Source organism: Embiotoca jacksoni, unplaced genomic scaffold, assembly GCF_022577435.1.
Source record: "Embiotoca jacksoni isolate LCO1_2020_lvr unplaced genomic scaffold, fEmbJac1.0.p SCAF_6, whole genome shotgun sequence".
Classification (NCBI taxonomy): Eukaryota; Metazoa; Chordata; class Actinopteri; family Embiotocidae; genus Embiotoca; species Embiotoca jacksoni.
The window spans coordinates 18,034,462-18,061,094 of NW_027185414.1; the positions used below are offsets into that span (position 1 = coordinate 18,034,462).

The window sequence follows — 26,633 nt, forward strand, 5'->3', positions numbered from 1 at the left end:
AACTATTTATGCAGTCTATTGTGTAAAATAAATCACAAAAAATTTGGAAAAGTGTTATTTTTATTTTTGGGCTGCCGGGCCAGTGAGAATACACAACAGAGTAGAAAAACTCTGACCTACTGGCCAAGTGGGCCAGTGGGGAAACAATGTTACGTTGAACACTGAGCAGAGATCATCAGATCACCCGGACCAGTTTGGGCTACTATTCCATGGAGAAATACACCAGCTGCGATACAGAGAGCAGAACCAGACGCACGGAAACGAGTGGTTTCGCGAGGCCAAAGGCTACGCTATTCAAACTACCTCTCCCCACCATCCTCTTACAAACGTACAGTAAAGACTGGAATTTAGCCTTAATGTTATCTACAACTAAAGTGTCACCCAAACAATACAATGGTGCACTAGTGTTGCAATGTGTTGAACAGTCAATGTGCAAAAAAAGGATACCAAGTGAATGTATATTGCAGCCTTAGCCCACAGTATGTAAAACATCCTGGCCCTTCCTTTTATTGAGCTCATCACCATACCCACAAATGTATTAAAGCACCCTATTTAATTTTCAAATAGGGCATTCAAACACATGCAAAAACAACTGAAGAAGCAGTGAGAGCAATAACAAATGTCACCTTAGGGGTGGAAGAATCACTGCTGCTTTAATGGTTTCTTGATCAAATGATTAAAACTATATATTGTGTGTGTGTGTGTGTGTGTGTGTGTGTGTGTGTGTCTCTCTCTCTCGCTCTCTCTCAACAATTACAGTGAGTTGTCTATTTACATACTTTTCCTGATTGTATTAATTTGATTATCTAACCCTCTATTGCTGTGGGACAACACCAACTGATAAAATGCTTGAGATCACTGTTTATTTGAATGTAGTGTTTCGTTTCGGGCCTTTTAAGTCAATATATATAGATGTTGTGTATAAACAGGTAGAACCAGTGTTATAGAAGCGGGTCCTGGCTTGCTGCATTGAGAAAGCAGGAGAATGCAGAGGGGACCAGGCAAAGCTCTGGACATATTATGTCATCAATGTCCACGACTGAATAAACTCTGACATTAAAAAACATTCAAGTCTATATACCAAACCATATCACACCAGTTGATCTATACACAGATCCATTATAACTACTACCACACTTCAAATTATTTATATTTATAAACTATATTCAATACAATTAATCAATTACAGATAAAAACAATGACACAGGCGATTCCGTCAAACTGCTTCCTAGAAAGGCCGTCAAAAAAATAAAAAAAAAATACAAATAAAACATTATCTATTTACAATGATATGGAAATGAGTGGAGGAAGTAAATCCTCATTTTACATACATAATTAATGAGTTAAAAAAAACTACTCAGAATTATTAAAAATGCATTTTATGTCAACTGATTACTCTCAAAACACACCAACTGTTTATCTATTTTATCTATCAAAAAAATTTCCCCTCGGGGATTAATAAAGTATGTATATACCTACCTACCTACCTACCTATTGCAATCCAATGCTACCAGACAGTCGGTATAAACTAGTGCTGTTAATGTCATGCATGTCCATTTCACACACTGAACCTGCAAACAGCCGTCTTAACACATTCACGTAAATTCCAACACACACACACACACAAAATAGCCTTTCCTGTTGTTTTCTATAAAAACCTGCACATCGGTGTCAACAAGGCGTGGGTTTGTGCGGGTGGACTTGCTGCCCTGCCACTGTCCTATTTTACAGCATAGATGCTGGTGGATGCTCCAGAAACGCAGTAGTGCTTTTCAGACTCACTCTCTCCATCGGCACATCCCGGCTACGCTACGCTCATTTTTTTCCCCCCTCTTGTCAGGTGATATGGAAAATAATATACAGTGGGTAGAAAAGCAATTATTATTTCACACACAGGCCCAAATGATGGATCTTAATACCCATGGGTTGACAAAGCATCTCTTTCTTTTGGTTTGGTGCATGACTATTGAATATTTTCACACTCAGTCTTTTCGTCTCTCCCTCCAAATCTTTCCATTACACACAGATAGAACAGGACTAGGGATCGACCGATTATCGGTCCGGCCAATTATCTGCGCCGATATCTAGCATTTTTCCGATAATTGTTTATATTCAATCGCCGATAAAATGAATTAATTAAAAAATGCGCTACTTTGGCTGTGATGCAAAGTCTCAGTCTGCAGTCACCACTCTGTGGTGTTGAGCAATGTCTCACCCACAGCTTTATCTGATTGGTTACATCTCATCAGCAATAGCCAATCAACACTGAGAACAGCCACAGAAGAAGCTCACTTTCACTTCAGTAGTAGAGAAGTTCTCAGCAGCTCAGAGAATCTGTGTTTCAGAGGTCAGACAGGAGACACGGCAGAAGTTAAAAACACCAGTCCTCTACGCTGAAGTTGCAAAAACACCTCAATCATGTCATATTTACTATTTAAGAGTTTAACGTTTCATAAAAGTTGGTCTCACACCGTAGCGACTTGTCAGTGTTTCTCCCACCACTGTCTGGGGAGGGCTGGCCCGCCGACGGGACCTCCTGCCCCCCAGAATAAAACAAGTTATTATGTTATTGACTGAGTCTCTGTGCTCCCGCTTCATTTCAGAGCAGTCTGAGAGTCGCTCATGCATTTTTCTGTCACTGAAAGTCGCGCTAATTTCTGTGCTGCTGCTCTTGTGTTCCTCTCTGTGTCAGGAAGACGGCGTGTCGCTCACACACCAGAACAGACGGGACGCAGGTGAACGTTGCTCCACTTGATAACAACTACACTCGTTACGTGACGGTAAAAAAAGACCAATAAAAGCCCAAAGTGAAGCTATCAATGATCAAACCCCAAACGCATTTTAAAATAATGTATCAAACATTCTGCTGGTGCTTCAATACATTATTATTATTATTATTTTTTTTTTTTTTTTTTACAATAAATACCCCACATTGCAGTATACCTTCATAATAAGATTACAGAGTGGCTGCATTTGTTTACTTAAAGTCATTTGAATTAAGTTTTGTGTTAGAATTTGTTATTACAAATTTTCACACAAAGATTTGCAGTTACTGCAACTGTATATTGGTTTCACATATCAGTTTATCAGTCTCCTTGATTACCAATAATCGTTATCAGCCCTGAAAAAGCCATATCGATCGCTCCCCAAACAGGACACAATTACATCATTCTCTCTTGCTATACCAATGTAATATTAACTGCAAATAGGATTCTGTACTATGAAAATCAGCAGAGATATCTATCTATCTATCTATCTATCTATCTATCTATCTATCTATCTATCTATCTATCTATGGCCTTCAGCTCTGAACACGTGAGCAAAAAAAGACAAAATAATATCTACTATGGTGGCTTATTTTCAAAAAGCTTCATCTAATTATCCTCCAGCTGAATAGTCAGTGTTTTAAACAACAGTATTATACAGTAAGTGAAGGCCAGCAAGCTTATTCACTGATGTGATTTGATTTTTTTTTTTTTTTTTTCAAATCAAGAAAGCTCACCCTGCCATTCATCCTCACACACAACCTGAGCGTTTCCATAGTTCTGCCATTTGTCATTTTCTGTTGCCATGGTTGCAGTGAAAGACAGAGCTCTGTGAATATTGGAAATGGAGGAGTAGCAGCACATGGTACATAAACACCCGCACATGCTCTAACACCACAGAACAAGTCGAGTGTGTTGGTTCTGAATGCCTGCAGCCATCCGTTCACCCACACAATTCTCAGCCAGTTATATAGTAGGCATTTAATAAATATCTCCAGCTGACACACATTGTCTCCACACATATACTAAATCATGTATCTAGCTACAAAGACAGCTCTTCAGTACCACAGAGGGGTGTAAAAATCAGATTTATATCAACACACATTCTGTGTTCATCAAAAAACATTCCTCTAAATATTATGCAGTTAAAGTGATCATAACGGTTATCAATCAGTCTGGAGCTGCAGTGTAGATGTGTGATATAGGGGGATGCTGGAGGTTAAGGCTTTTCTTTCTTTTGGTTTGCTTCAACCACACACAGACACTGAGTTTCTGTCAGAGATTTCTCATTTTGTCCTCATTGGAAAGCTGTCCAAACACCAGTGGAGGATGTGCAGGCTATGAATGCAAATGTTAAGACAATACAAACCCCGAAAGATTTGTCTCTAAAAACAAAGATGCTGTATGACACCACGGAGTAAATAGGAGAGGGCTGCGTCTTAATTCTAGAAAGAATGTTAGATTACTTTGTGCAACAGATGCACTTTTTCATTATTATCATTCGCTGAAGAGAAAACAGTCCGGCGACTTTAAGCGAATGTCGAAGAGCACCGTTACAGCAAATCCACTCATTTGACAGGAATCCGCAAGAAAACACAACTTGGGCAAAGTTGGAGAGATATTGGCAGATTCGAACATCCAGAATCAATAACTCATTCACTGAGTGTTGTTAAAACACAATGTTTCATTCCTACCGCAAGAAGGGAGACAACAAGTTACAACCTCATTTTCATCAAAACAAGCAAATAACATTTGTCTCCATGTAAAGCTGCGAGACAAAAATGAAGGGACCAGCTAAAAAGTGCAGTCAATAAACATTGAAAAGAGATACTAAAATATTCAATGACTTCAGTCTTCAAATGACTTCACATATCAGTGATCTCTCTCGTTGGTTAGACTACAGCTCTTAGTTTCCTCGCACTCCTAGGAGGGGTAAAGGCAGATGACACATGGGCCTGCTGCAGAGGGCTTTGATCTCAGACGAAAACCGAGTGACGACCGTGTTCACTCTCCTCTACGGAGATACGACTGCAACCATGTGCAGAAAAATACGGGACTGATAAACGTACGCACAGTGCATCTTATTCTCGTCTAAAGCCAACAAATGTAACTTACACAACGACACCAGGACGGCAGCGGTGGTTTTACGACCCAGAGCGGCATACATCACAAGATGGTTTGCAAACACGCACGTCTTTTCAGAAATCATGTACGTTTTGGAATTGTTGGAATTTCTCTTTCCTCGCCTCACACAAATATTTCTACCGAGCTGCTTCCTACTTGAATCTCAGAAAATTAATTGTGTTTAAAAAAAAAAAAAAAAAAAACTAAAAAATGCAAGAGAAAGACAAGGAGACAGTCAGAAAGAGTCTTCTTTCTCAGCATTAATTCAATTAAAAGTTGAACACACACCGATGCGCAGCACAGCTGTAGAAATAGAACCACAGCTATTCATGACATGGACGACAGATATCTGAAATGCCCCCAGACTCTTAGAAAATACTGGTGAGTGAATTTGTACTGTGATGGATATAAGAGCTCTGTTCACCGACGCACCCCTTGCTGCCCGACACCTTCCGTTTGGACATCAAGATCGACCAGCAGTAAAAAGCTGCTTGCATATTTGCCTGGCAAGAAAATTATCTCGAATTACTTTACATGAAATGCTGCCGACTTTAAGCAGACAAACGTCACGCTGTCAGTGTGTGGGCATAAGTTACTATGACTATGAATGGAGGAAACAAGGCAAACAGTTAGGTCCAACGCCCTTAGCTTCCTGCACGCGGTGCTTCCTGAGGAACCAGAGCTACTGCATAGAGGTGGAGATGAGGGAGGAGACTGTCAAGAGAGTGAGGGCAGATGAGCGTGAGGATGCGCTGTGTGCAAGCGCATTTCTAGGCTGTGAAATGCGAAGATGAGAAGGAAATGGTGGCAGAGAGAAAGTGGAGGCGAAGGAGAAGAGGGAGCAGAGGGTTGGGGGTGTGGAGGGCGAGAAGACAAGAGGGGAGTCGAGCCAAGTGTGTGAGAGAGCAGCATAACAGTGCACCATAGGGCTGAGTTCAGCAGACAAGATCATCCGTCCAACAATCGCAGAGGGCGAGAGGATGAGATTTAACAAACGTGTTGAATATGAGTGGAACTGCTATGTGGAGAGCATGCGTATGACCACAACCACACCTGCATAAATCAATATCGAGGAACACTTTTCGGAGCTAGCATGACAAAGGAAAAGTGCAAGGGACAATTAACCTTACTGCTTTTTATGTTGATGGACCAAACGCCCAATGGCTCGACCAGCCACTCTAAATTTAGCCCCTTTTTACTAAATTATTAAACAGGAAAAACATTCATAATAGAACAGCTGTAGCTTTAAATAGATTGTAATTCTGTATCCTTCTGCAAAGGATGGTTCTTACTGAAACGTTCAACAGTGGCAACTCGTGACCCAAAAATACAGACACCACTAAGATCAAAAGCAAAATGAGGTATCAATAGCCTCAAAACTAAATTCTTATGGCAAAATATAATCACATTCAAGCTTATAAATGTGTGTTTCCTATATTTAGACCACTTATATATACAGTACAAGACTTGACAAATTGCTACAGAACAGGAAGCAACCCAAACTATGCTGATCGTAACACCGTGGTACATGTCTTCCAGGTGTGATTTCTGGACGACAGAGACCTTTAATATAATACTTTTTGGCAGCTGGCTGATTAAAGACTTGTCAAAAAAAATGTAAAAGCACTTTCCAAGACTCTACAAGTTAATTGTACACTGGGAAATGTCAGAAAAAAACATTGATGTGCTTCAGGGAAAAGAGCCGCAATAACAGATATAGACAATTCGTAGTACATGTGCTAAAACCTAAAAACATTGGTATGATCCTTTAAGTGCTCACCTTTTTCTAAGAAAATGTACATTCAAAATAAGCTAAGCAGTTGATTGTGGGTGAAAACTGGCTTTGCATAAGTAATGAGGAGGAATAAAAGGCTGTCCTACATCCACGCCAGAGATTACACTGCTGGCTGCTGTTTCTATAAAAAGATTCATTGCAGGGAGTATGAGTGACACAGGCGCGCACACACACACACACACACACACACACACACACACACACACACACACACACACGGGCAGAAAAACAAGGCAGTGTATTTATAGGAAAGAAGGTTTTAGTATTAAAAGAACTTAAAAGATCAGTGTCTGGGTAACTGTAGTCACCCAATCACAGATCCGTGACTATTCCAAGCCTTGGAAGACAAACACAGCGAACGCTGGAGAGATTAATGGTTGCTCCAGGCCAACGTAAAATGTCTTCTGTATTTCCTGTTCGCCTACTTTCCACTTCTCATTTAGACCTGCTTCCCTTCTGGGGAAAACAAACAAGTCCGTGAAGTATCTGCATAACGCGCGAGATACAATGCGGATGAACGCGTCTTGATGCAAGAGCTGCTCTGTGCTACCACGTATTCAGGAGGGAAAGTCCCAATGCTGGCTGACTGAAGATGATGTGATTTTCCATTCCCTGCTGACTGCTCTGGTTAAACACACCAGCTACTGGATACTCACTACTGTTGCTGTAAAGCAGCACTTAAGAGGAGGGTGATATAGATTAAAAGTAAATCACAATATTGCATGCTATTTTCATGATAACGATATATCTGATGCAATTGAAATAGTACCATTCAACAACATTTTAGGACAGAAGTCCCGAGTCCATTAATGAAAATGCAAACAGCACTACCCACTGTTCATAAACTAGACACTAATATACTGTGATATCACATATGGCATTTTGAAAAGTTATAAGACCAACAAGTCAAACTAAAAAGTAAGTCAGAATTTAGATTTTACAACATTAGCACTACTGTGCAAATAATTGCTGTCATCCTATTTGTAGCGGAAGGCCTCAGGTGAGCAGAGCTCAGTAGATAACCATCTTCACACATTAGTTTCTCTCTGAATGGCACTTCGGTGTAGCAGTACATTTCTCAATGACACAGCATCAATCCCTCCAATCAAGTTTGTCCATCGGCTCTTTGCGCCCGGTTCACCACCTAATAACACAGCTTTGGATTGGATGAGAGTCAACATGGCTGCCTGCCATTTCATTCAACAAAACAGTGGGGAGTTGTCTCTACAGTCAATGCAAGATAAATAGGTACAATTATAGATTTTTTTTTTGAAAGTGTTCAAAAGTAACAGAGTGGCTCCTTGATGGATTAGTAGGTTGTAATGGCTGAAGTGACTTCACCCAACGCAATGTGTCTGTAATGGCCAAAGCATGACGAGCTATTGGAAACAACTTGGGGTTCAGTGTCTGGCCCAAGCACACTTTGACATGTGGACAGGAGGAACCGGGGATTGAACCACCATCTTTACGCTTAGTGGGCAAAATTCTCTGCCATTTAAGCCACAGCTGCTCTGATCCCCTCTGATCCATCGCAGAACCATTTCCAAATGACATAGATTTTAGTATTAACTTTTCCTCACACTCTTCCAACATGCAAGCTTTGGCGTTGGCCATGCTGGTTCTGTTTGTAAGCACACAAGAGTGCACATTTTGGATGCAAACAACTTATCACAAAACTATACAAGTCGATAATGCGGGATGACCAATTCTTGTCAGCGGTATAAGGTATCATGTTGACGATACGATATGACAGAGCCTTCGTGTTATCATTAGGAAGCCACCTCTCACTCTGTCATTACGGATTTATTTATGTCAATATACATGATCACACAGTGCAGATGTTTGAGTTGACAAATCTGTATATTTATGCTTTTAGAGAGCATGAAATACCGGTTTAGTGACATATCTAAATATTTATTAAATAGAAATGACATACAGCCAATCTCACAGTTCCTGTCAACCTGCATTTTGGTTAATTTTACAATGTAGTCATCATAAAATAAGTTTGTCTGCAGAACCAGCTCTGTTCTCAATGGTGATTTCTTCCTCGTCTCTTGGTGTGTGTGTGTGTGTGCGCGCGCGCGCGTGTGTGTGTGTGTGTGTGTGTGTGTGTGTGTCATGTGTGGCGTACAAACCCTGTGGACACACATAAACACCACTAGAATCAAGCAGCAGCAGGATGTGTGTGGACAATGGATATAGGAGGGTTTATAAGATTGCACAGTGCAAAAGGTGACATAGCAGTTTTATCTATCCACACGCCCACATTTCTTACCAGAAGATGGCCAAGATGCCCACATTTGTCGTTTACCAACCACAATGAAATTTAAGCAGGGAGAGATTTAATCTTTTTTCTTTTTAAATATTTTGATATGCCAGTGCAGACAGTAAACCTTTAGAGAAGAATCTAAAAAAAAGTACAGACCTTCCTCAGGCCAAGAAGACCGCCGGATGGCTGATTTTGCTCAGAATCCATGTGGTAGCAGAATAACTATTTAACCTCAATGTGCCATTGCGGTGTTGCGTGCCCCTTAAAACTGTCCTCTTGTGCATCTGACCTCTTCTGGCTTGTCCCAGATGTTATCTAACGCTTGATATTTTAACAAGCAGCCTTCTGGTGCGAGTCCTGAAACAAGTGTCACTCCAGCCAATGCAAAAAAAAAAATAAAAAAAAAAATAAAAATGTTTTGCTGAATGTGACACCTGTACTAAAAGAACTTGTAGTTAGTGTCTAGTCCAAAATTAGCAGGACAATTTGCAGGCATTCAAATCGTTTACTGCAAGTACCAGTACAGGCTGGTAATTTCAGTTGAAGTGACAAACTCGTTGCACAACTGTGTATAACAATAATTTACTGTCCTTCTCAGTAATCAGAAGTAAACAGATCAACACCAATATTTAAGTCTTCATTCCTGCAATGTGAGTTTTGACGTGTGTGACTGGCCAACACTGTATTTTTGCTAGTTGATGATGCATTGTGTTCATGGGAAAGTTCAGCCAGATTTAAGTTTTCTGTGTTTTCTGCTGCTCAAGCCCATTGAAATGAATGAAAACGCTGCAGTTTTTGAAGCAGTGCCACTGCTGGTCAGAACATGGCTTTAAAACATTCCTCTCAATCACTGCCACATGCACACCTCCTAGGACATCCAGGTTATCCTGGAAAGCTGGATGAACTCAGGAAAATGACACACTGGCCTCATTTGTCTGAACTACGGTTTGTGTCTGAAGCCCCTGGCGTCTTCTACCAGTAGCACAGTATGACCTCCATTACAGTGAGCAGGAAACAAGAATGTGAGACCTCCTCTGCCCATACAGGATTCCTAAATACACCATGACAAAATAAGTCACACGCATAAATTATTTGTCTGGCAGCTACCCTCAAAATACTAAGGAGGCAAAGTACAAAATACAGCATCAACAATAGGTGTATAGGCAGAGTGCTGTGAAAACAATCTGTGGGATGAATCCCGCCTCTTTACAGCCAGTCTGGTGGCTGTAAAGAGAAAATAGCTGAGTGGTGAAAATGCATGTACTTGTCAAAGAGGGTGCTTAGATCCTTTGTGTTAAGTATACTGGCCCATAGCATGCTGGGGGGAAACAAAGTATGGCTGCACATATTGGTGAGCAGGGCTATGGGCCCCGACTGGCCCACCTCCTCTCTTTGGTATTTAAGTATGCCTTTACTTTTCATTCACGTCCCACCCACCCACACAAGGGCAGAGGCCCATCTCCCCACAGTCGTCCCATCCCCCTTCCTGTTGTTGCATTTCAATGTAAATGGATGGATGAATGGCTGCAGCTGGCCCATCAAAAGGCCAGCCCTGCTGAAGGGCCTTGGTGATTGAGATTCATCCAGGCCACACCACCTCTACCCTCCCCCACCTGACACTTTGTCCAAACACCCTTACCCCACATCTCAGTTTATAGCTTATTGCCCGACATGGGGAGGGCGACAGGACACAACAGGGCTTATAGCACAGTGATATAGCAGTTTGCCAAGGAGCACAACTGTAGTTAGCATGAAGCAAGTTCTCAAAGTGGCAATAAATCCCAGAAATATTTGATTTATCTCAGGATGACAAAGGTTGGTTATGGACAAAACACCAAATCCTGTCCCATCCCTGCAAAACAGGAAATAACAGAAAGACAGAACTGCTCTCACATATCTTGTTTACCATCAGTTGACATAATACTTTGGCAGTAGAGTGAATTAAGTACATGTGGTGTTTTGTGATGTGTCACTGTCAATACATGCCAGTATGATGCAATGTAGAAAAAGTATTGCCCCAACTGAAAGAAGCACCTGCAACGCATCTGTGTAAAACGGATTTGTCAAAGAATAGTTAAAACATGAATTTAGACTAGATTCTTACCTTAATAACATACAAGAAACCACAGCTATGAATCTGCTTGCAAGAATTTCAAAGGGCACTTCATAATACAAGCCATTTTAAAAGCCAAGTCTATTCAGAGAAGGCTCTGTGAGCAAGTCCAATAAGTGATGAGCAGATAAATGACTCTTTGTAAGCAATATGCATATTAGGAGGTTTAAAAACATATGGATGGGCCATCTCAGCTTATATAGATAGACATGGAGCATTCTTTAAAAGGGCCTTGATACTGAGGAGGAGAAACAGGGAAGGTGAGAGAATCCAGGCAAGCTAGTCTGTCTTATCTTTTTCCCTCAGTGTCAGCGACAAGCTGAACAGACCAGGACAGTGGTGCCCAGAGGGACACATCACACAGACTGTCTCTGCCATCAGCTCCAAAACCTGGCCGACTAACCTCGGGACATTTCTGATCCCAGTATGGATGATACAGCATCCCATGCCGCCTCCTGCTCAGCAGCACGTCCAATCAAACACCAACTGTTGTCTGCAGATTTGCAGCCACCCTAATTCATGCCTGCCCAGATGGAGCGATGCAGCCATTTGCCTAACAGTTTTACCTACTCAGGTTCTCAGCGTGTGGATGCACAAATGAGATGATCATTTTTATAGCTGCACCTATTATCATTCTTCCTTAAGAGTGACGATAAAACTTAGAGTTGTGGAATTCCAATAGTAGCATATCTGTGACATGACAACTAATAAAACTACTAAAAATCTGCAAACTAAACATTAGGCAACTGTGACTCAAACTTAAAGTGGCTGGGTCTCTCTCTCTCTCTCTCATAATTCCGAATGAAACTAAAAGTGTCATCTAACAGTACCCCACAGGCCTGCACAGATATCTCAGCCAGAAGGCAAACTAACTGAGTTGCAGGTCAGCCCATGTTGTGATGTATTTATGGCAGAATAGCTAAATGAATCAAACCCTGGGAGCATAGTGCTGTGTGATACATGTTTTGAAATTTACTGCATGCCTAAAATTATAATTAGGCATATCAATAAGTTTAAAATAAGAGTGCAAAATATTCCTTTTCCAAGCTTCGATCAGAAAGATCAAAAGCCAAGTCTGTAAAAAGTACATTTCTGGAGAAGCAGCAGCATGCCAGAGCAGAGAACCTTTCCCTTTGATGTGCAAGAGACTCAGGGAAGAGAAAATATTATCAAGAGTGGTGCAGCAGAAAGCTTGCAAGAATGCAGAAACTAACATGAGTTAAAGACGCCATCAACCATCAGGACCTTGTAAACCCCGAAATGAGGCTCTACAGTCCCTGTGGGAAACAGCAGGACTGGGGCCCGCCATTTTGTTCCATTTCGCTGAGAGGATAGAGGAGGGGGCAAAGGACTAGGCTGAATTTCAAAGGGCTTCAGATGCCATTTGAGTATCCGCTGAGATTGTGCTGGTAGAACAGCAGCTATAAAAGATTTACACAACTCGAACAGGGAGGAAGAGAGGACCGTTGACACACAGAGAAAGAAAGGCAGAGGCAGACAGAGAGAGGCAAGAAATAGGAGTAGCCATGCTTGTTTACCTAAAAGGACCACACTCCCAGCACAAGAGGGGGAGGGGAGAGCTGCATAGACAGCAGGCAGGCAGAGTGGGTGCTGGAGTTGCAGCTAAAGGCTTCTTTTCCTTCTTACAACTAGCACAACTGCCTTTTTTTTATCAGTTCATTTGAAGCTCAAGAAGACTGTTTCGCAGCAATAATCAAGGAAGAAATTGCATAGCGTACTGTATACTGTGCCAGCCACCTACGCATTTTATTATTATATAACACAGCTTATAATGGGGCATGAGAGCAGGAAAAGTGCCACCAATTTTTTTTCCCCCTTAACAAGCACTGATATATAAACAGAACTACAGAGTTTTGTGTCACTGTCACGATTTTGTCATCTTTTCTGCTCATTCTTAGTAATCTCAGTGGTCAGAACAATTGTTTTGCCACCGCTTAAAATATTATGCTAGATAATGGAAGAAAAACAAATGGGCTTTTAATGTATATTACCTACGTAACGCATTCAACGCATGTTAAATGGATACACACATATGCATATAAAATCGACAACTAAGAAGTAAATATTCAATGTGCTGATAAGTAAATCACTAGCTTGTGAGATAATGTTTTTGCTGATTGTCTGAATGATGCAGTACTAGCTGGACCTATCTCATCAAGCCACTGTAATGTTATTCGAACCAAATAGAAATCCTTGAATAGGACTGGGAACTGTACAAAAATGTTCTACAACAATACCTTCACTTTGATACCGATCCCCGAACGATCAGCAAAAAGAAAATTACATGTTATTGTACAAATCTTGAGTTCTATTTTTCAGCTCGTCTGCATTTTCACACTCAAAGCAGCTTCACACCATTATTGGCATTACGCCTGATAAAATGAAGCCACACTTTTGATCTCTTCAGAGACATTTTTACACGTATGGGATGCACACTGTAGTCAAGGCTCTAAAAATACAACAACAACAACCACACACACACACACACACACACACACACACACACACACACACACGAGCTCTGTCTCTGGGCATAACACTGTTTTCCCTGCTTGCCTCTATGACATGCAAAGTTAGACAGCCAGTTACCATCATCATTAGATCTTAGTACAAGCGTGCTGCATGCTTATGGCTCACCGAGGCTGATGACAGCTACTCCTTATGTGTTCAAATTTGGTACCAAATGACACGGTACATTTCGATACACAATAATATGGAAAAAATGTTGTTCAGCATGTAAATATCAATTCCAAAAATCATCACTGATCACAACTTCCTTCTATAAAAACTCAAAATTCAAACACTATTGATCTCTTAGTTACCATCTTCGCTTTCAAAATGAACAACTGCTGGACGCTCCAATAAAAATCACTTCACACCAATAAATGAATGTGATTTTACGTGACTGCCCCCTTGGCTACCAGATATCTGCTTTTGGTCACATAGGATGACAGATTGATTACCACATTGTAATCACTGTTAACAGAACAGTAATGGTTCTGCTTTGATTGCAAGACAAATACTAAAAAAAAAAACCACAAAAATGTGCTTGCTAATGTGGCTAATGTGCTAATGTGGCTCAGTTGTGGCTCAGAAAGACCAAATGAAAGCAACAGCGAGTTACCACTTCAATAGATTTGCAGGTTCATTTAGTAAACAGACCCAGTAATTTACTCTGTAGTTAATCACTGTGATCATTTATGAGGATTTAATAAATCATGCTACTGAATAGTATATATTTAGGTATATTCTAATGCATAAAGTATACTGTGCTACTGCTGTAATGTCTCTTTTCACAAATCGTCCCTCTCACGTTTATCATGTTTTTATGACAATTCTAAATTTATTTAGGTTCAGTGGTGATGACATTAACATAGGGGGTTATTCAGTGATTCTGGCAGCTTATGGTCATAATCATCACATGGTTATCAAGTGCAACAGCTACTGTTGAGCCACCAAAACACACAACACGATGGTGTCGTTCCCTTGCGGTAACTTCTGCAGTGTTTTTGCCGTGATGCATTTACTTGTTGTGGCTTTTATCCCAGCCTTTCAGTCAGTTAAAGGATGTATGGCAGTCTACCCAAGAATCAGATTTAAACATATTTAAAGAGGTCGTCGGATAAAGGAAAGGAAATGGAGAACGGACTAATGTTTATGAAAACACTTCACAACGGGCTGATGTGCGAGCAACCCTGAGGTTGCCTAACTGTGGTACACGCAGGTCGGCCAAGTCCTCGTTTCAGGAAAACATGGCCATTACTGGAGCCTAAAGAGTTGCAAGACACAAGAGCCACTGTTGAGCAGTAGAAAAGCAGAATGGTAGAAATGCTGCCTGCCGGTCTTTCCTGAGCTTATGACCTTTCTAACCCCAGCAGAACTCCATTTCCTGTTGCAGGCTGAGGGTATGCCTCGATTCACTGGTAGCACTTCTCAGAGCCGGGGGAAAAAAAAAATAAAAAAAAAATAATCAAGCCATTACAAGGGAACATACTGTTCACAAGAGTCAAGTATTAAGAGATATATTGGCCTAAAATTGACAATATATTGATTTATTTCAAAGTAACAAATTGATTGATGGTACTGGCGACACAATGACTACGGTTCATCCACAACATAAACACAGTGATTTATGGTAATGTGATAGAGATCAGTTTTGTGTACAATTCTGCAAAAACACAAAGTTCATATTCAAATCCTACACATCACAATCTCCCTGGATAACAGCACAGGGCATATGATAGCAATTGATTTGAGGCTTTTATAGCACAGACAAATAGGACCTACGCAAGCTCAAGGGAGACAGAGATATGCATCACTGCCTCTGCAGTGTAGTCAACATGAACGCCCCAACAAGCTAAAACACTCTGTGTCTTGGTGGAAAACACCACCAGCGGCACTGCAGTGTTTTCCTCAGTACTGGTACTGCACCAAAGAGGCAAGCTTCTCCTCCATATTCCATTTCTGTTACTGCTCAGCTCAAATCCCTCCATGTTGTGCCCCTCCTTTGCATGTTATCTAACACAGAAAACACACACTCCACTGAAGCAACTCAGCCAATTGAGACAGTTATCCATCTCCCCTACATCTCCCATACACCCCACTGTTAGGCTGCTAACTACATTCAGACACTTATTGATGAATCCAGATAGCTTGTGGGCATTTCAAAGCACTCTTTAAATAGCCTTACAAAGCACACACAATTCCCTCACTGCTTTTAGTTGTGACAACCCAATTCATTGCTTTCCTTCCTGGACAGGCTTGTGGCACATCCATTTTGCTTTATTGCTGGAATAAACCCACAAATTGTCAAGACATAGTGCTAGGAATTTTTCACTCTGTGCACACTTAACTGGAAAAGCAGGTAGGCTGGTTTCGCTTTAGGTCAGCTGCCAAAAAAGCAATGGCATGTAAAAAAAAAAAATAGGTCAACATTTGGACGTTATTAGTGCACTCTCTTGAGAATTGTAATGTTAATTATTGTGTGGGATTCGGAAGTAACCCTCTGTGCCAATCCTGACTTTGCAATATAAGCCAAATATCACTCTAAAATCTGCTCTGGATGGATTGTGTTCATTAATTCGTGTTTGCTTCCAAGATAAGCCTCCAAAAACAATAATGCGTATCTGTGAAGCCGTCGGGACGCAGCTGTATACGTGACCGAGAGCTATTAATGTATGCAGCACTGGTTGCTTGCTTTAAAAAAAAAAAAAAAAAAAAGACTTTTAACTTCATTTTCAAAATATCAGCGCAGTCACTGCCAGTCCCCTCACACATGGGCACTGATTTGACACAGCTGAATTGCATCTAACAAGACAATTTATAGATGTGCACGTCACGTCAGCGTGTAACACAAAAATGAATTCATTACATGTCGAAATTATCAGTATTTAGAAAAACACAGCTAGAACTTATCATGGGAAAGCTGCGTTACAGACGCAAATCCATGTGCATTTCCACTGGTAATAAGTAAATACGACTGATACAACCTTTTTTTTTTTTTTTTTTTTTAGCATTTTTACATTGTAATGCTAATAAATTACAAGTAAACGAAGATTTGCAAATTGACCTTTGTTGCACACACTTCAAGCCGAGTGAACCACGGGGGCAGGAGGAGTCCGTTTGTTGTTGTTACCATGTTAGCTATGCAGCGCCAGTAAAATGAGGACTTACCTCTCTGGCTGAATTCCCACAACCACAAACAGTTATCTGAATCTTTAATGTTTAGTCTATGCCGCGATGTTTTCGGCCGATGCTGGATGGTCCCATTTGTTGCCGTCGTTTCAGCACAGACTGGTCCGGAGACATCCGCATAAACTTGCGACGACCATCGCAGCTCAAAAAGCAGCTCACCGGAGTCGACGCTAGCGCTAGCTTGATTAAAAAAAAAAAAAAAAAAAAACAACAACCAACAAAACAGACGTCCGGAGGAGAAATACTAAAATATCCAGGAGAACTCGTCTACAGCGCAGCTATTTCATCTTCACCACAAACTACGAACCTTTAACAGTCCATCTGAGTAACGGTAGGCTTGCTCGGTTAGTCGTAAACCATCAAAATATCATATTTTTGTTTCGGTTTAATCCTCTCCGCCAACCCATTCGAGTGGTTCTCGAGCGGCCTTTGACTTCAGTGTGTGGACGCTCGGGACGGAAACGCATCCGGGATGAAACGAGAGATCTGATTGGCGCTGGCGCAGGAGGCGGGGCAAGCCTTTCCGAGCGGGGTGAAACAGGCGCCATTTTGGATCCACCTGCATCCCACTCTCGTCTCAGATCAAACTGGAGCAGTGCTCCAACGTGGCTGACCATACGTCACAGTTTCAAACGACAGCGACCGCACTCCATTATATAGTTGGAGGACCAAGAAAAGGAAATGGAGTACTGTACAGGCATTGGGTGCACTCGTTTTCGACTTTTTTTTAAATTTTATTTTAGAAACCTTACACTTTATTTATTCCAAGTTGTTATTTATGTATTTAGATTCTTCACAGGTTAATTACAATACGAAGGTTGATGCGTTCCGTGAAGAACATATTGAATATTTGTCAGCATTTTGAAAAGCAGCCAAATAAAAGCATTCACACACACGACGGTATGTGTCGGTAATCACAAATTCGCCGCTCATAGCTCGTACATTTTGCATTGGATGGGTGACATGAGGAGTGAAATATAAGGTAGGGGTCAGCGGAAACTAAGAAGGCAAGGAAGCGGAGCGTGCCGGTGAAAAACTTTGACGCACCCATGGTCCAAATGAAACGCCAAAGGATGATACGAGGGCTCCTATTGGCTAAAATAAAATATCCCCTCTCTTATTGGTTTACCTAATATGTCACTCAAACTGACCCGGACACGTCGCTATTCACGACAGTATCGTCGTGGTTATTTACAACAACAAGAGCGGCGGGGATATGAAGCCCAGTAGTCTGCACGTGTTTTAATTACTAATGACTCCAACAACTGATTTAACGGACTGGTGCTCCTTCAGGTAAAGAGGAGGGAGTCTAATTAAAATACCGTGTGGTTATTTTTGAGCAGACTGTGGGCCCCGCAGGAAATATTTGATTCTCAGACCTGGTGACAGCAGTTTACAGGTTCGTTTATATTGCCAACAAAGTGTGTTTATATGTATTACTTTTGCTGAACCTTACTGGACTAAGCTCTGCTGAATCGAGAGCGCCACGCAGTCAACTTAACCAATACCACCCTCTGCTGGTGTACGTACCCACCCACAAAAGAACAAAAACAAACATCCTACTCGTATTTTATACTTCCCTCAGAGGTTTCAGAGACTACTAGAAATTTCAGAAAACAGAGAATCATTTGAAACATAGATTTTATTATTATTTTTTACTGCTATTATCTTTACAAATAATCAATCAAAAGAGGTTATATTTGTCTATTTCGTTCTTCAGCTATCAAAGGCAATTATTATTATTTTATTTGTGTTTCTAACTAATTATTAAGGTTTTAGTCTTATTTAAATAGATTTTCAGTGTAACTATACCATGTTTTGTTGCATGTTCGTTGTGGTTCAATTTGAAGGATGTCTAAATATATCTGCTTCTATGTTTTATGCGTTTGTTAATACTCAGTATGACAAGACAAACACATCTGCTACCTGACACAAGACAAATATTAGTTGGCTCCCAAAATGTCACGAGTATTAAGGACAATTGTATAAACAGAACCAATCCTTTGAGGCATATGCACATTTAATGTTGGCTTAATAAAGTGACCATGATTTATCATTAATAAAAGCCTTTAAATTGAACTCAGCTCGCTGTATAATGGTCTGAAAATGCTACTAGAGTTTGCAGCGGTCAGTCTATGGTTGGATTGTGTACATCTTGCGCAAACATCTGCGCAGCACGCAGGTCCTTGAAGATCAACAAGAAAGGTTGAAGTTTAAAGTTCAAGTTACGAGATGCATTAAACTGCGTTGGTCAATGTTCGACGCAGATTAAACACGGTCTATATAATAATAATTACGTTGAAATAAATTTCAGAGTAAATACATATCATCTTTGCTTTCTTTTCCGTGCGCAGAAAGAGAGCAATTTTTGTTTTATGCAAGGGTATGACCCGCCCTATTGTGCCTTACTCTGCGTCTGATTGGCTAATACGTGTTGTCGTCGTTGGTTGGGGCTGTTACCTTCAGGCATGCGGAGTAGTGATTGGTTAGAATTAGAGTAGGAAATTCAGAGTAAGCCAATCAGAGGCAACATAGGGCGGGACATGACTCCGATATTGTGCTGACGTCTTTGCTCGGCTGCGAGGTTGAATAAGATAGCAAAGCTAGCTCCGATCGAGGCGGAGGTAAACAAATGCTTTTCAAAAGGCAGTTTCAGCGTCATATACGATCGATCGCTATGGCTTTGCAGCTGTCTGGTTAGTGTTCAGTTTAACTGGTAATTGACAGGCACTATGTCAGCTTTGTTGAGGCAGCACAGTGCTGGCGTCTGTAGAAGGTACAGCAGAGGTTTAATGTGGACACAGCCAAGGCGAAACTCTCACGTATTAGAAAACAAGTTGGTGTCCTGCCACAGTGTTAAAAATGTGCTGTCGAGGGGAACTAATGTCAGACAGACCTTTCTCTCAACATCAGGGCGGACACTTACAAGTCAGCCGCAGAAAGTCCTTCAGGTAAGCCAAACCCACCAGATAATACACATGACAGGAAAGGCTGCTATTCAGAGTTAAACCCCACATGTTGGCTTGCATTCATGGTTTGAAGTGGTAACTGTGAAATTATATAATTAGTGAATAATATGGGGAAAGAAACTAAAAGAAGCAAGACCGCTGATACCATTAATACGTTGGAATACACTGTACATTTTGAAGACAGTGAATTGACAGGATATTTTGAATAAATATGATTGTTAAAGTGTTACTCTATTGTGGAAGTTCTTTAATTTTGACATGAGATAATTATTTACTATTTCTGCTAAAATGTTAACGTATTGTATTCTGATCAGGGCAGCAAATAACAATGTTGTTGTTTTTTTATTGTTGATTGCTCTGTCGATTATTTTCTCATTCAATCAATTTGCTGTTCAGTCTTGTTTTGTTCCAATTCACATTCAAAAGATATTCAGTTTATTATCATGGAGGATTAAAGGCACCAGAACAGAGTCACCTTTGGGAAGCTGGGACCTGGAGACTCAACAATTACACAGAACAATGAATCGGTTATCAAAATGTTTAGAGATTAATTTTTCAAACAAGGAATTTATCGATTAATCGTTGGAGCTCAAATTTGACTCATGTTTTAATGTGCAGACTTCTGTTTTAACTTGCTCTATGTCTTATTATTCTGACTTTGTTCCAACGTTCCCATTTCAGAGTCTTCTCCACAGACCTTTGGGTCCTGGCCTGGTGGGACTTAGTAAAGAGTTAATTAGGAGCAACCTGCTGAGGAACCCTGTCGGTCTGTTAAATCTATTAGGTAAGAACTCAATTCACCTCACTATCATGAGGTCCTGTTTCTTTATGTTTTACTTACTTGTAGCTACTTATGTTGACTTCAGGGGCAACAAACTTCTTCAGTACGTCACAATCGAAACAAGAAAAAAATAAAAGTAATGGACCAAAGGGGAAAACTCCAGAGGAAGATGAAGGTTGGTCATTAATTGCTTTGGATGCATTAAACATGCCTGTCGGATAACAACACCACATCTGGCCGTGAATTTAATTTCTTTCTCGGGTCCTTTTTAATTTTGTGCCTCACCTTTCAGAGGAGAAGAAGCGTCGTGAGCAGGAGGATCAGATGTACCGGGAGCGCCTGCGGACCCTCTTCATCATAGCGCTCATCATGAGCCTGCTGAACTCCATCAATACCAGTGGTGGTAACATCTCTTGGAGTGATTTTGTCCATGAGATGTTGGCCAAGGGAGAGGTGTCACGTGTGCAAGTCGTCCCTGAGAGTGACATTGTGGAAATCTACCTCCATCCCGGAGCAGTTATCTTTGGAAGGCCTGTATGTTGTGCAGAATTTCGTGCAAACACACAGTCAGCATCTGAGATTTAAGGGTAAATGTGCTGAGCTTCATGTCCTGCCATGGTTCTTTCTCTGCAGAGGCTGGCGCTCATGTACAGAATGCAGGTGGCCAACATCGACAAATTTGAGGAGAAGCTGAGAGCTGCTGAAGAAGAGCTGAATGTTGATGCGAAGGACAGAATACCAGTGTCCTACAAACGCACTGGATTCTTTGGAAAGTAAGAACATTATTTGTCTCAGCGCACACTTAAAATGAAATTCATCTGAGTATTAAGATGTGTCATCCACAAAAAAAAACCATTGTGATTATTTGGAGTTATTCGTCTGTTTAGTAATTTAGCAAAGAACCAGCCGGTCCCACAACTGTGTTTAATAGCCAAAGTGGTTTCTTAAAACAGAAGGGTATGTTTGAGGCTGGTATGTGCATTTAAAGGGTGAGACTTATCGATATTTTTCATGTCCTGAACCCTGAAGTAGAACCGAACATGTTTATATCATTTTCTAAGCCCGGTGTGACGTGTTTTGGTCTGTTCACTTCACAGTGCAGTGTATGCTCTGGGGATGGCTGCTATCGGTGTGGCGATTCTCTGGTACATCTTTCGACTAGCAGGCATGGGGGGCAGGGAAGGCGGCTTCAGTGCTTTTGTAAGTGACAAACATAAGAAATTTGGCGTGTGTACTTGTTATGTTGCACTGATTTGAACTGTGTTCTAATAAACTTTTACAACATACTCAACAGAATCAGCTTAAGATGGCCAAGTTCACCATTGTGGATGGCAAATCGGGTAAAGGTGTGAGTTTCAAAGATGTAGCAGGCCTGCATGAAGCTAAGATGGAAGTAAAGGAATTTGTGGACTACCTCAAGGTAAGAAACCAGACTCACACTAATATAAACACATTTTTGTGTAGTATTTTAGCCATTTAAAGCACACAATATATTTTTTTATTTATCTACCATCCAAACCTTCATCTCCCCATTGTAGTCTGTTACTTACCATGCTGGTGTTATTGACAGAATCCAGAACGGTACCTCCAGCTGGGGGCCAAGGTTCCCAAGGGTTCATTGCTGCTTGGGCCTCCAGGGTGTGGGAAGACCCTGCTGGCTAAAGCTGTGGCTACAGAAGCCCAGGTGCCTTTTCTGGCTATGGCTGGCTCTGAGTTTGTGGAGGTCATTGGAGGTATGTACGAAAAGCACAAGTGATTAACGCTGAGACTTTCTGGTTGTATGAGACAAAATGTCCTCACACATTACAAATGATTGTTTCTCTGAATTTGGTAGGAGCCGCATCACTTCCATTATTCTGTCATAGCAGAATATTACTGATAAAAATAGATTGGGATGTTGGATTTTTCTTACGGCATCCTTACAGTATTAAGATGTTTCTTTCCAAAGATGTATTGGCTGCTGTATGTTACCTGTGAGTTTCGATGTGCGTGCAGGCCTTGGTGCTGCCAGGGTCAGGAGTCTGTTCAAGGAGGCTCGTGCCCGAGCGCCCTGCATCGTGTACATCGATGAGATTGATGCTGTGGGAAAGAAGCGCTCCACCAACATGTCAGGTTTCTCCAATACTGAAGAGGAGCAGACCCTCAACCAGCTGCTGGTAGAAATGGATGGTGAGTTGAACACGTTGTTTCAGAGCAGGTTGTTGACTTGCCAGACAAAATAATGAAACTCTGTACTCTCTGACTTTTGCAGGAATGGGAACAACAGACCATGTTATTGTCCTCGCTTCCACTAACAGAGCAGATATCTTGGACAATGCTCTCATGAGACCAGGCAGACTGGACAGGCACATCTTTATAGATCTGCCAACACTGCAGGTAGTATTGAGCACTCACTGACTCAGCGACCTTCATTAAACTGTGATGCAGTTGCTTTACTATACATTTGGTTTGTTAATCACACATTTTGAAGAACGCAGTGTAGTGGTTGAACAACTTGACAGCAGTAACTTATCAACTGAAGCCATATTTTTACATCAACTGAGTTATTACATCCTTGTAGCTGCTCATTTCTTATTGAGCTGTTCCATAATATATTATTAAGTAAACAAACATTGCATTGTGACAATTGAACCCTGTTAAATGTGTATGAAGTTTAAACAGAGTGTCAGTTAAATCTGCTTCATGTTTTTTTTTTTTATTATTATTGTTGTCTCTCAGGAGAGGAAGGAGATCTTTGAGCAGCACCTGAAGATCCTGAAACTGACCCAACCTGCTAATTTCTACTCTCTGCGTCTGGCTGAGCTCACACCAGGCTTCAGTGGTACATGTTTTTCTGTTTTGTCTGCATGTAAATCTATGAACATCTGTAGCCATGACAAAATAATGTTCTGCCTCAGTAAATAAACACAAATGGTTCCTAAACACTTACGAAACAACACAACTCTGCTGCTGTTTCCTGAAATTCAGTCCCACATGCTGATGGTGAAATCTTTGTTTTCCGCTCACTTTGTCTCTGCAGGTGCAGACATTGCTAACATCTGTAATGAAGCTGCTCTGCATGCTGCAAGAGAGGGCTTCAAATCCATCGATACTTTTAACTTTGAGTACGCAGTGGAGAGAGTAATAGCAGGTACAATGATGCAAACACTGTTTTGTGGGAAAGCAACACATTTCACATTTCTCAGTTACCACTCCAGCAAAATCAGACAACTCTGTGTTATGTGTGTCCTCAGGAAGTGTAAAGAAGAGTAAGATTCTGTCTAAAGAGGAGCAGAGGGTGGTTGCCTTCCATGAGTCTGGACATGCCTTAGTAGGATGGCTACTTGAGCACACAGAGGCAGTTTTGAAGGTAACGCACATCTCTATTTAAAAGGATTCTACTTTAGATGTGTCACATGTCCTTTGGAAGTACAGCCTCTAAGATGTAGGTGAGCATCTGCCAGCACTCACGATCAATATGCCATCAAGGTTGTGTGTATAACTGTAACAGTAAAATAGTCTAACTGTGAGTGCTTTTGGCAATTTATACAGATGCAGAAACTGTATATTATCTCAAGGTGGCGCAAAAGTACCACTGGCTCATTTTTCTTTCTCTGTTCATCTGCATGCTATAATATTTGCTCTATTGGAGTTTGACTTTTCTGATTATGAGTCAAAGCCAGGCTGACCAGGACATCAAACTAGGATTGATTGTTATTGATCTCTACATGGGCCACCAACAAGCGTACCCTCAGTACTTCTCTAAAAGAGTAGAAACCATTCAGGCAGAATTATGAACAAGGACCACTAAGTTTATAATTCAGAGAAAAAATACAAATCGTAGGAAAGCGTTGAAATCTGTAGGGACAAAATGGATGGAGATAGAAAAAGGCCCTGAAAACAGTCCCGAAACACTTTCCACCTATAATTGTGCTCAATTCACTGAACCTTAACTTGTGATACATCGTGTGGTGTGTTTCCAGGTGTCCATTGCCCCACGGACAAATGCAGCTCTGGGATTTGCTCAGATCTTACCACGGGACCAGTACCTGTTCACCAAGGAGCAGCTGTTTGAGCGGATGTGTATGGCCCTGGGAGGAAGAGCTGCAGAGGCGATCACCTTCAACAAGGTTACTACAGGTATCCTCCATTTACTGTAATCACAGCCTGCTCACATACATATCACTGTCTTCCAATGAACACTTCTTACTTCTCCAGTTGAATGTATTCAAATGGTTTTCTCATACCTCATGAAGCCTCTTTTCTTTCTGTGTCCCCAGGAGCTCAAGACGACTTGCGCAAGGTGACACGTGTAGCCTACTCCATGGTGAAGCAGTACGGTATGTGTGACAGTGTCGGACAGGTCTCGTTCCCAGACACGGAGGAGCAAGGTGCCGCTGGATGCCGTCCTTTCAGCCAGGGCCTGCAGCAGCAGATGGACCAGGTGAGTTCTAAAATTGGATTCGTTCTCTGTTCTCAAATTAGCACAGTGAATGTTCACACAATGAACTTGTTTATGTCCCCAAAGTATTGTTTTTTTGAGCTCTTGCTGCCGTTTAAGTATAGATTACATTTTTCTGTTCTTTCAGGAGGTGAATATGTTGATAGCCCGTGCTTACAGGCACACAGAGAAACTACTCATGGACAACAGAGACAAGCTGACGCTGGTTAGTTGTTTCCAACTTTCACCATAAATGTGACGCATTTTGATCCCAACTTTTTCCTCATTGAGCACAGTACTTCTGTGTTGTATTTCACAACTTGTTTGGTCTGTCTTTCCAGTTGGCCAATACACTGTTAGAGCGTGAGGTGGTGAACTACGACAACATTGAAGCCTTGCTCGGTCCTCCGCCCCACGGGCCCAAGAAGATGATCATCCCACAGACCTGGTTGGAGGCTGAGAAGGACAAACAGGACACCGGAGAAGACGAACCTCAACCACCTCCCCGCAAACGCGGAGACGAGGACATGAATACTCAGTTGGTCTGATTTTACAATGTAGGCCTGAAAGCTCTTTTCCAAGTGCTGTGTTTTGTGGGGTCATCAGGGGCTGGTTGAATTTGTAGAAAACCTTGCAGTGGTTCCGGAATTTGCACCTTCTAAAACTCTGCAGAGTCTCCGTACAGAGTTTTGTGCAAAGGAACGTTTGCACTTGTTTTCCAGTTAAATGACCCGGTGATAATCTGCATCTGCAAAAATGATTATTTAGGGAGGAATTTAAGCATTTTTCTCATGTGCGTGCTGCCCAGCCACGTTATTATGCCCTGGTAGTTCTAAAGGCAGGTGTATTTAAATAGGGTGTCCCTGACAAGGGACAAGTGACACAGATTGCCTATAGAAGCCCTTTAATCAACAATCAACAATTATTAGCTAGAATTCCCCAACATTTTGTGCTAATACCTGTAATTGATGTGATCATTTTTATGCAAATATACAGCAGCATACAGATTTGGATTCAAATATTTCTTCAGAGAATTTGTAAAAGCACATCTGCGAATGCAATAGCAAAGGAACTTCAATGGATTTCTGAGGTGAGAAACGTATATTTTACAATGTTTCTACGCTGTCAGAGATGCACCCAGTATATTAGCATTTATTCAGGAGATTCACATTTAAACAAATACATTAAGGTCTGCAACACTGCAGTGAGCTGCCGTTAAGAATTCTAACAGATTGTAGTAGATTGCTGTGAAGACTTACATCAAACACTGTGCACTTGAGTAACTGCTGAAATGGAGACTGTAAGAAACAATTTTGCTGCTCTTCATCGTTGAGGAAAATACATTTGACTGAAATATCAAAGTGTGTGTCACGCTGGTGATTAAGCAGCCGATATGACTCTGCACTGGTTCCTCTCTCACCACCAGCTGTGCAGATTGAGTAAGTAGATGGAAGGTTGAGATGGTATTTCCTTTGTCTTAGGGACTGTTTATTGGTTTGATTGCTACAACTAAATATGAAGTCCCAAAGAATGGCATTGCCAAATATTTGAATAAAGTTTTATTTAAATATTGTGTGTTGCTCTTTATGCAGTATTTAATTGTCCTGGTACCAAATATTTAGTATATGCAAATGTGTGAATTATGAGTAAATCAGTGCAGCCTGCAAAGCGGGTCTTGAATT

General features: G+C 41.2%; 2 protein-coding genes across 3 annotated transcripts in view; one reads left to right on the plus strand and one right to left on the minus strand.

Moving 5' to 3' along the window:
* ankrd11 (ankyrin repeat domain 11) overlaps positions 1-17,217 on the minus strand; it is a 96,073-nt gene extending 78,856 nt beyond the window's left edge. For both annotated transcript variants that reach the window (XM_069174029.1, XM_069174028.1), the window contains exon 1: positions 16,761-17,217. The gene's annotated coding sequence lies outside the window, so the exon portion shown is untranslated. The remainder of the gene's footprint in view (positions 1-16,760) is intronic.
* Positions 17,218-19,348: 2,131 nt separating this feature from the next.
* spg7 (SPG7 matrix AAA peptidase subunit, paraplegin) lies at positions 19,349-26,521 on the plus strand. Its single transcript, XM_069173939.1, has 17 exons — positions 19,349-19,732; positions 20,432-20,534; positions 20,617-20,706; positions 20,824-21,065; positions 21,165-21,304; positions 21,629-21,731; positions 21,826-21,951; positions 22,102-22,264; positions 22,527-22,700; positions 22,783-22,907; positions 23,250-23,352; positions 23,551-23,661; positions 23,765-23,880; positions 24,494-24,650; positions 24,791-24,954; positions 25,100-25,177; positions 25,293-26,521. Exons 1-17 carry the CDS (start codon positions 19,514-19,516, stop codon positions 25,497-25,499), a joined length of 2,421 nt encoding a protein of 806 aa, XP_069030040.1. The 5' UTR covers positions 19,349-19,513; the 3' UTR covers positions 25,500-26,521.
* Positions 26,522-26,633: the final 112 nt, after the last annotated feature.

Excerpts from the sequence above, each read along its gene's own strand:
- spg7 (XM_069173939.1), top strand. The coding sequence starts at position 19,514 with ATGTCAGCTTTGTTGAGGCAGCACAGTGCTGGCGTCTGTAGAAGGTAC. Across the intron at positions 19,733-20,431 it reads AGCCGCAGAAAGTCCTTCAG|AGTCTTCTCCACAGACCTTT; the intron begins GTAAGCCAAACC and ends TTCCCATTTCAG. Across the intron at positions 22,908-23,249 it reads TAGATCTGCCAACACTGCAG|GAGAGGAAGGAGATCTTTGA; the intron begins GTAGTATTGAGC and ends GTTGTCTCTCAG.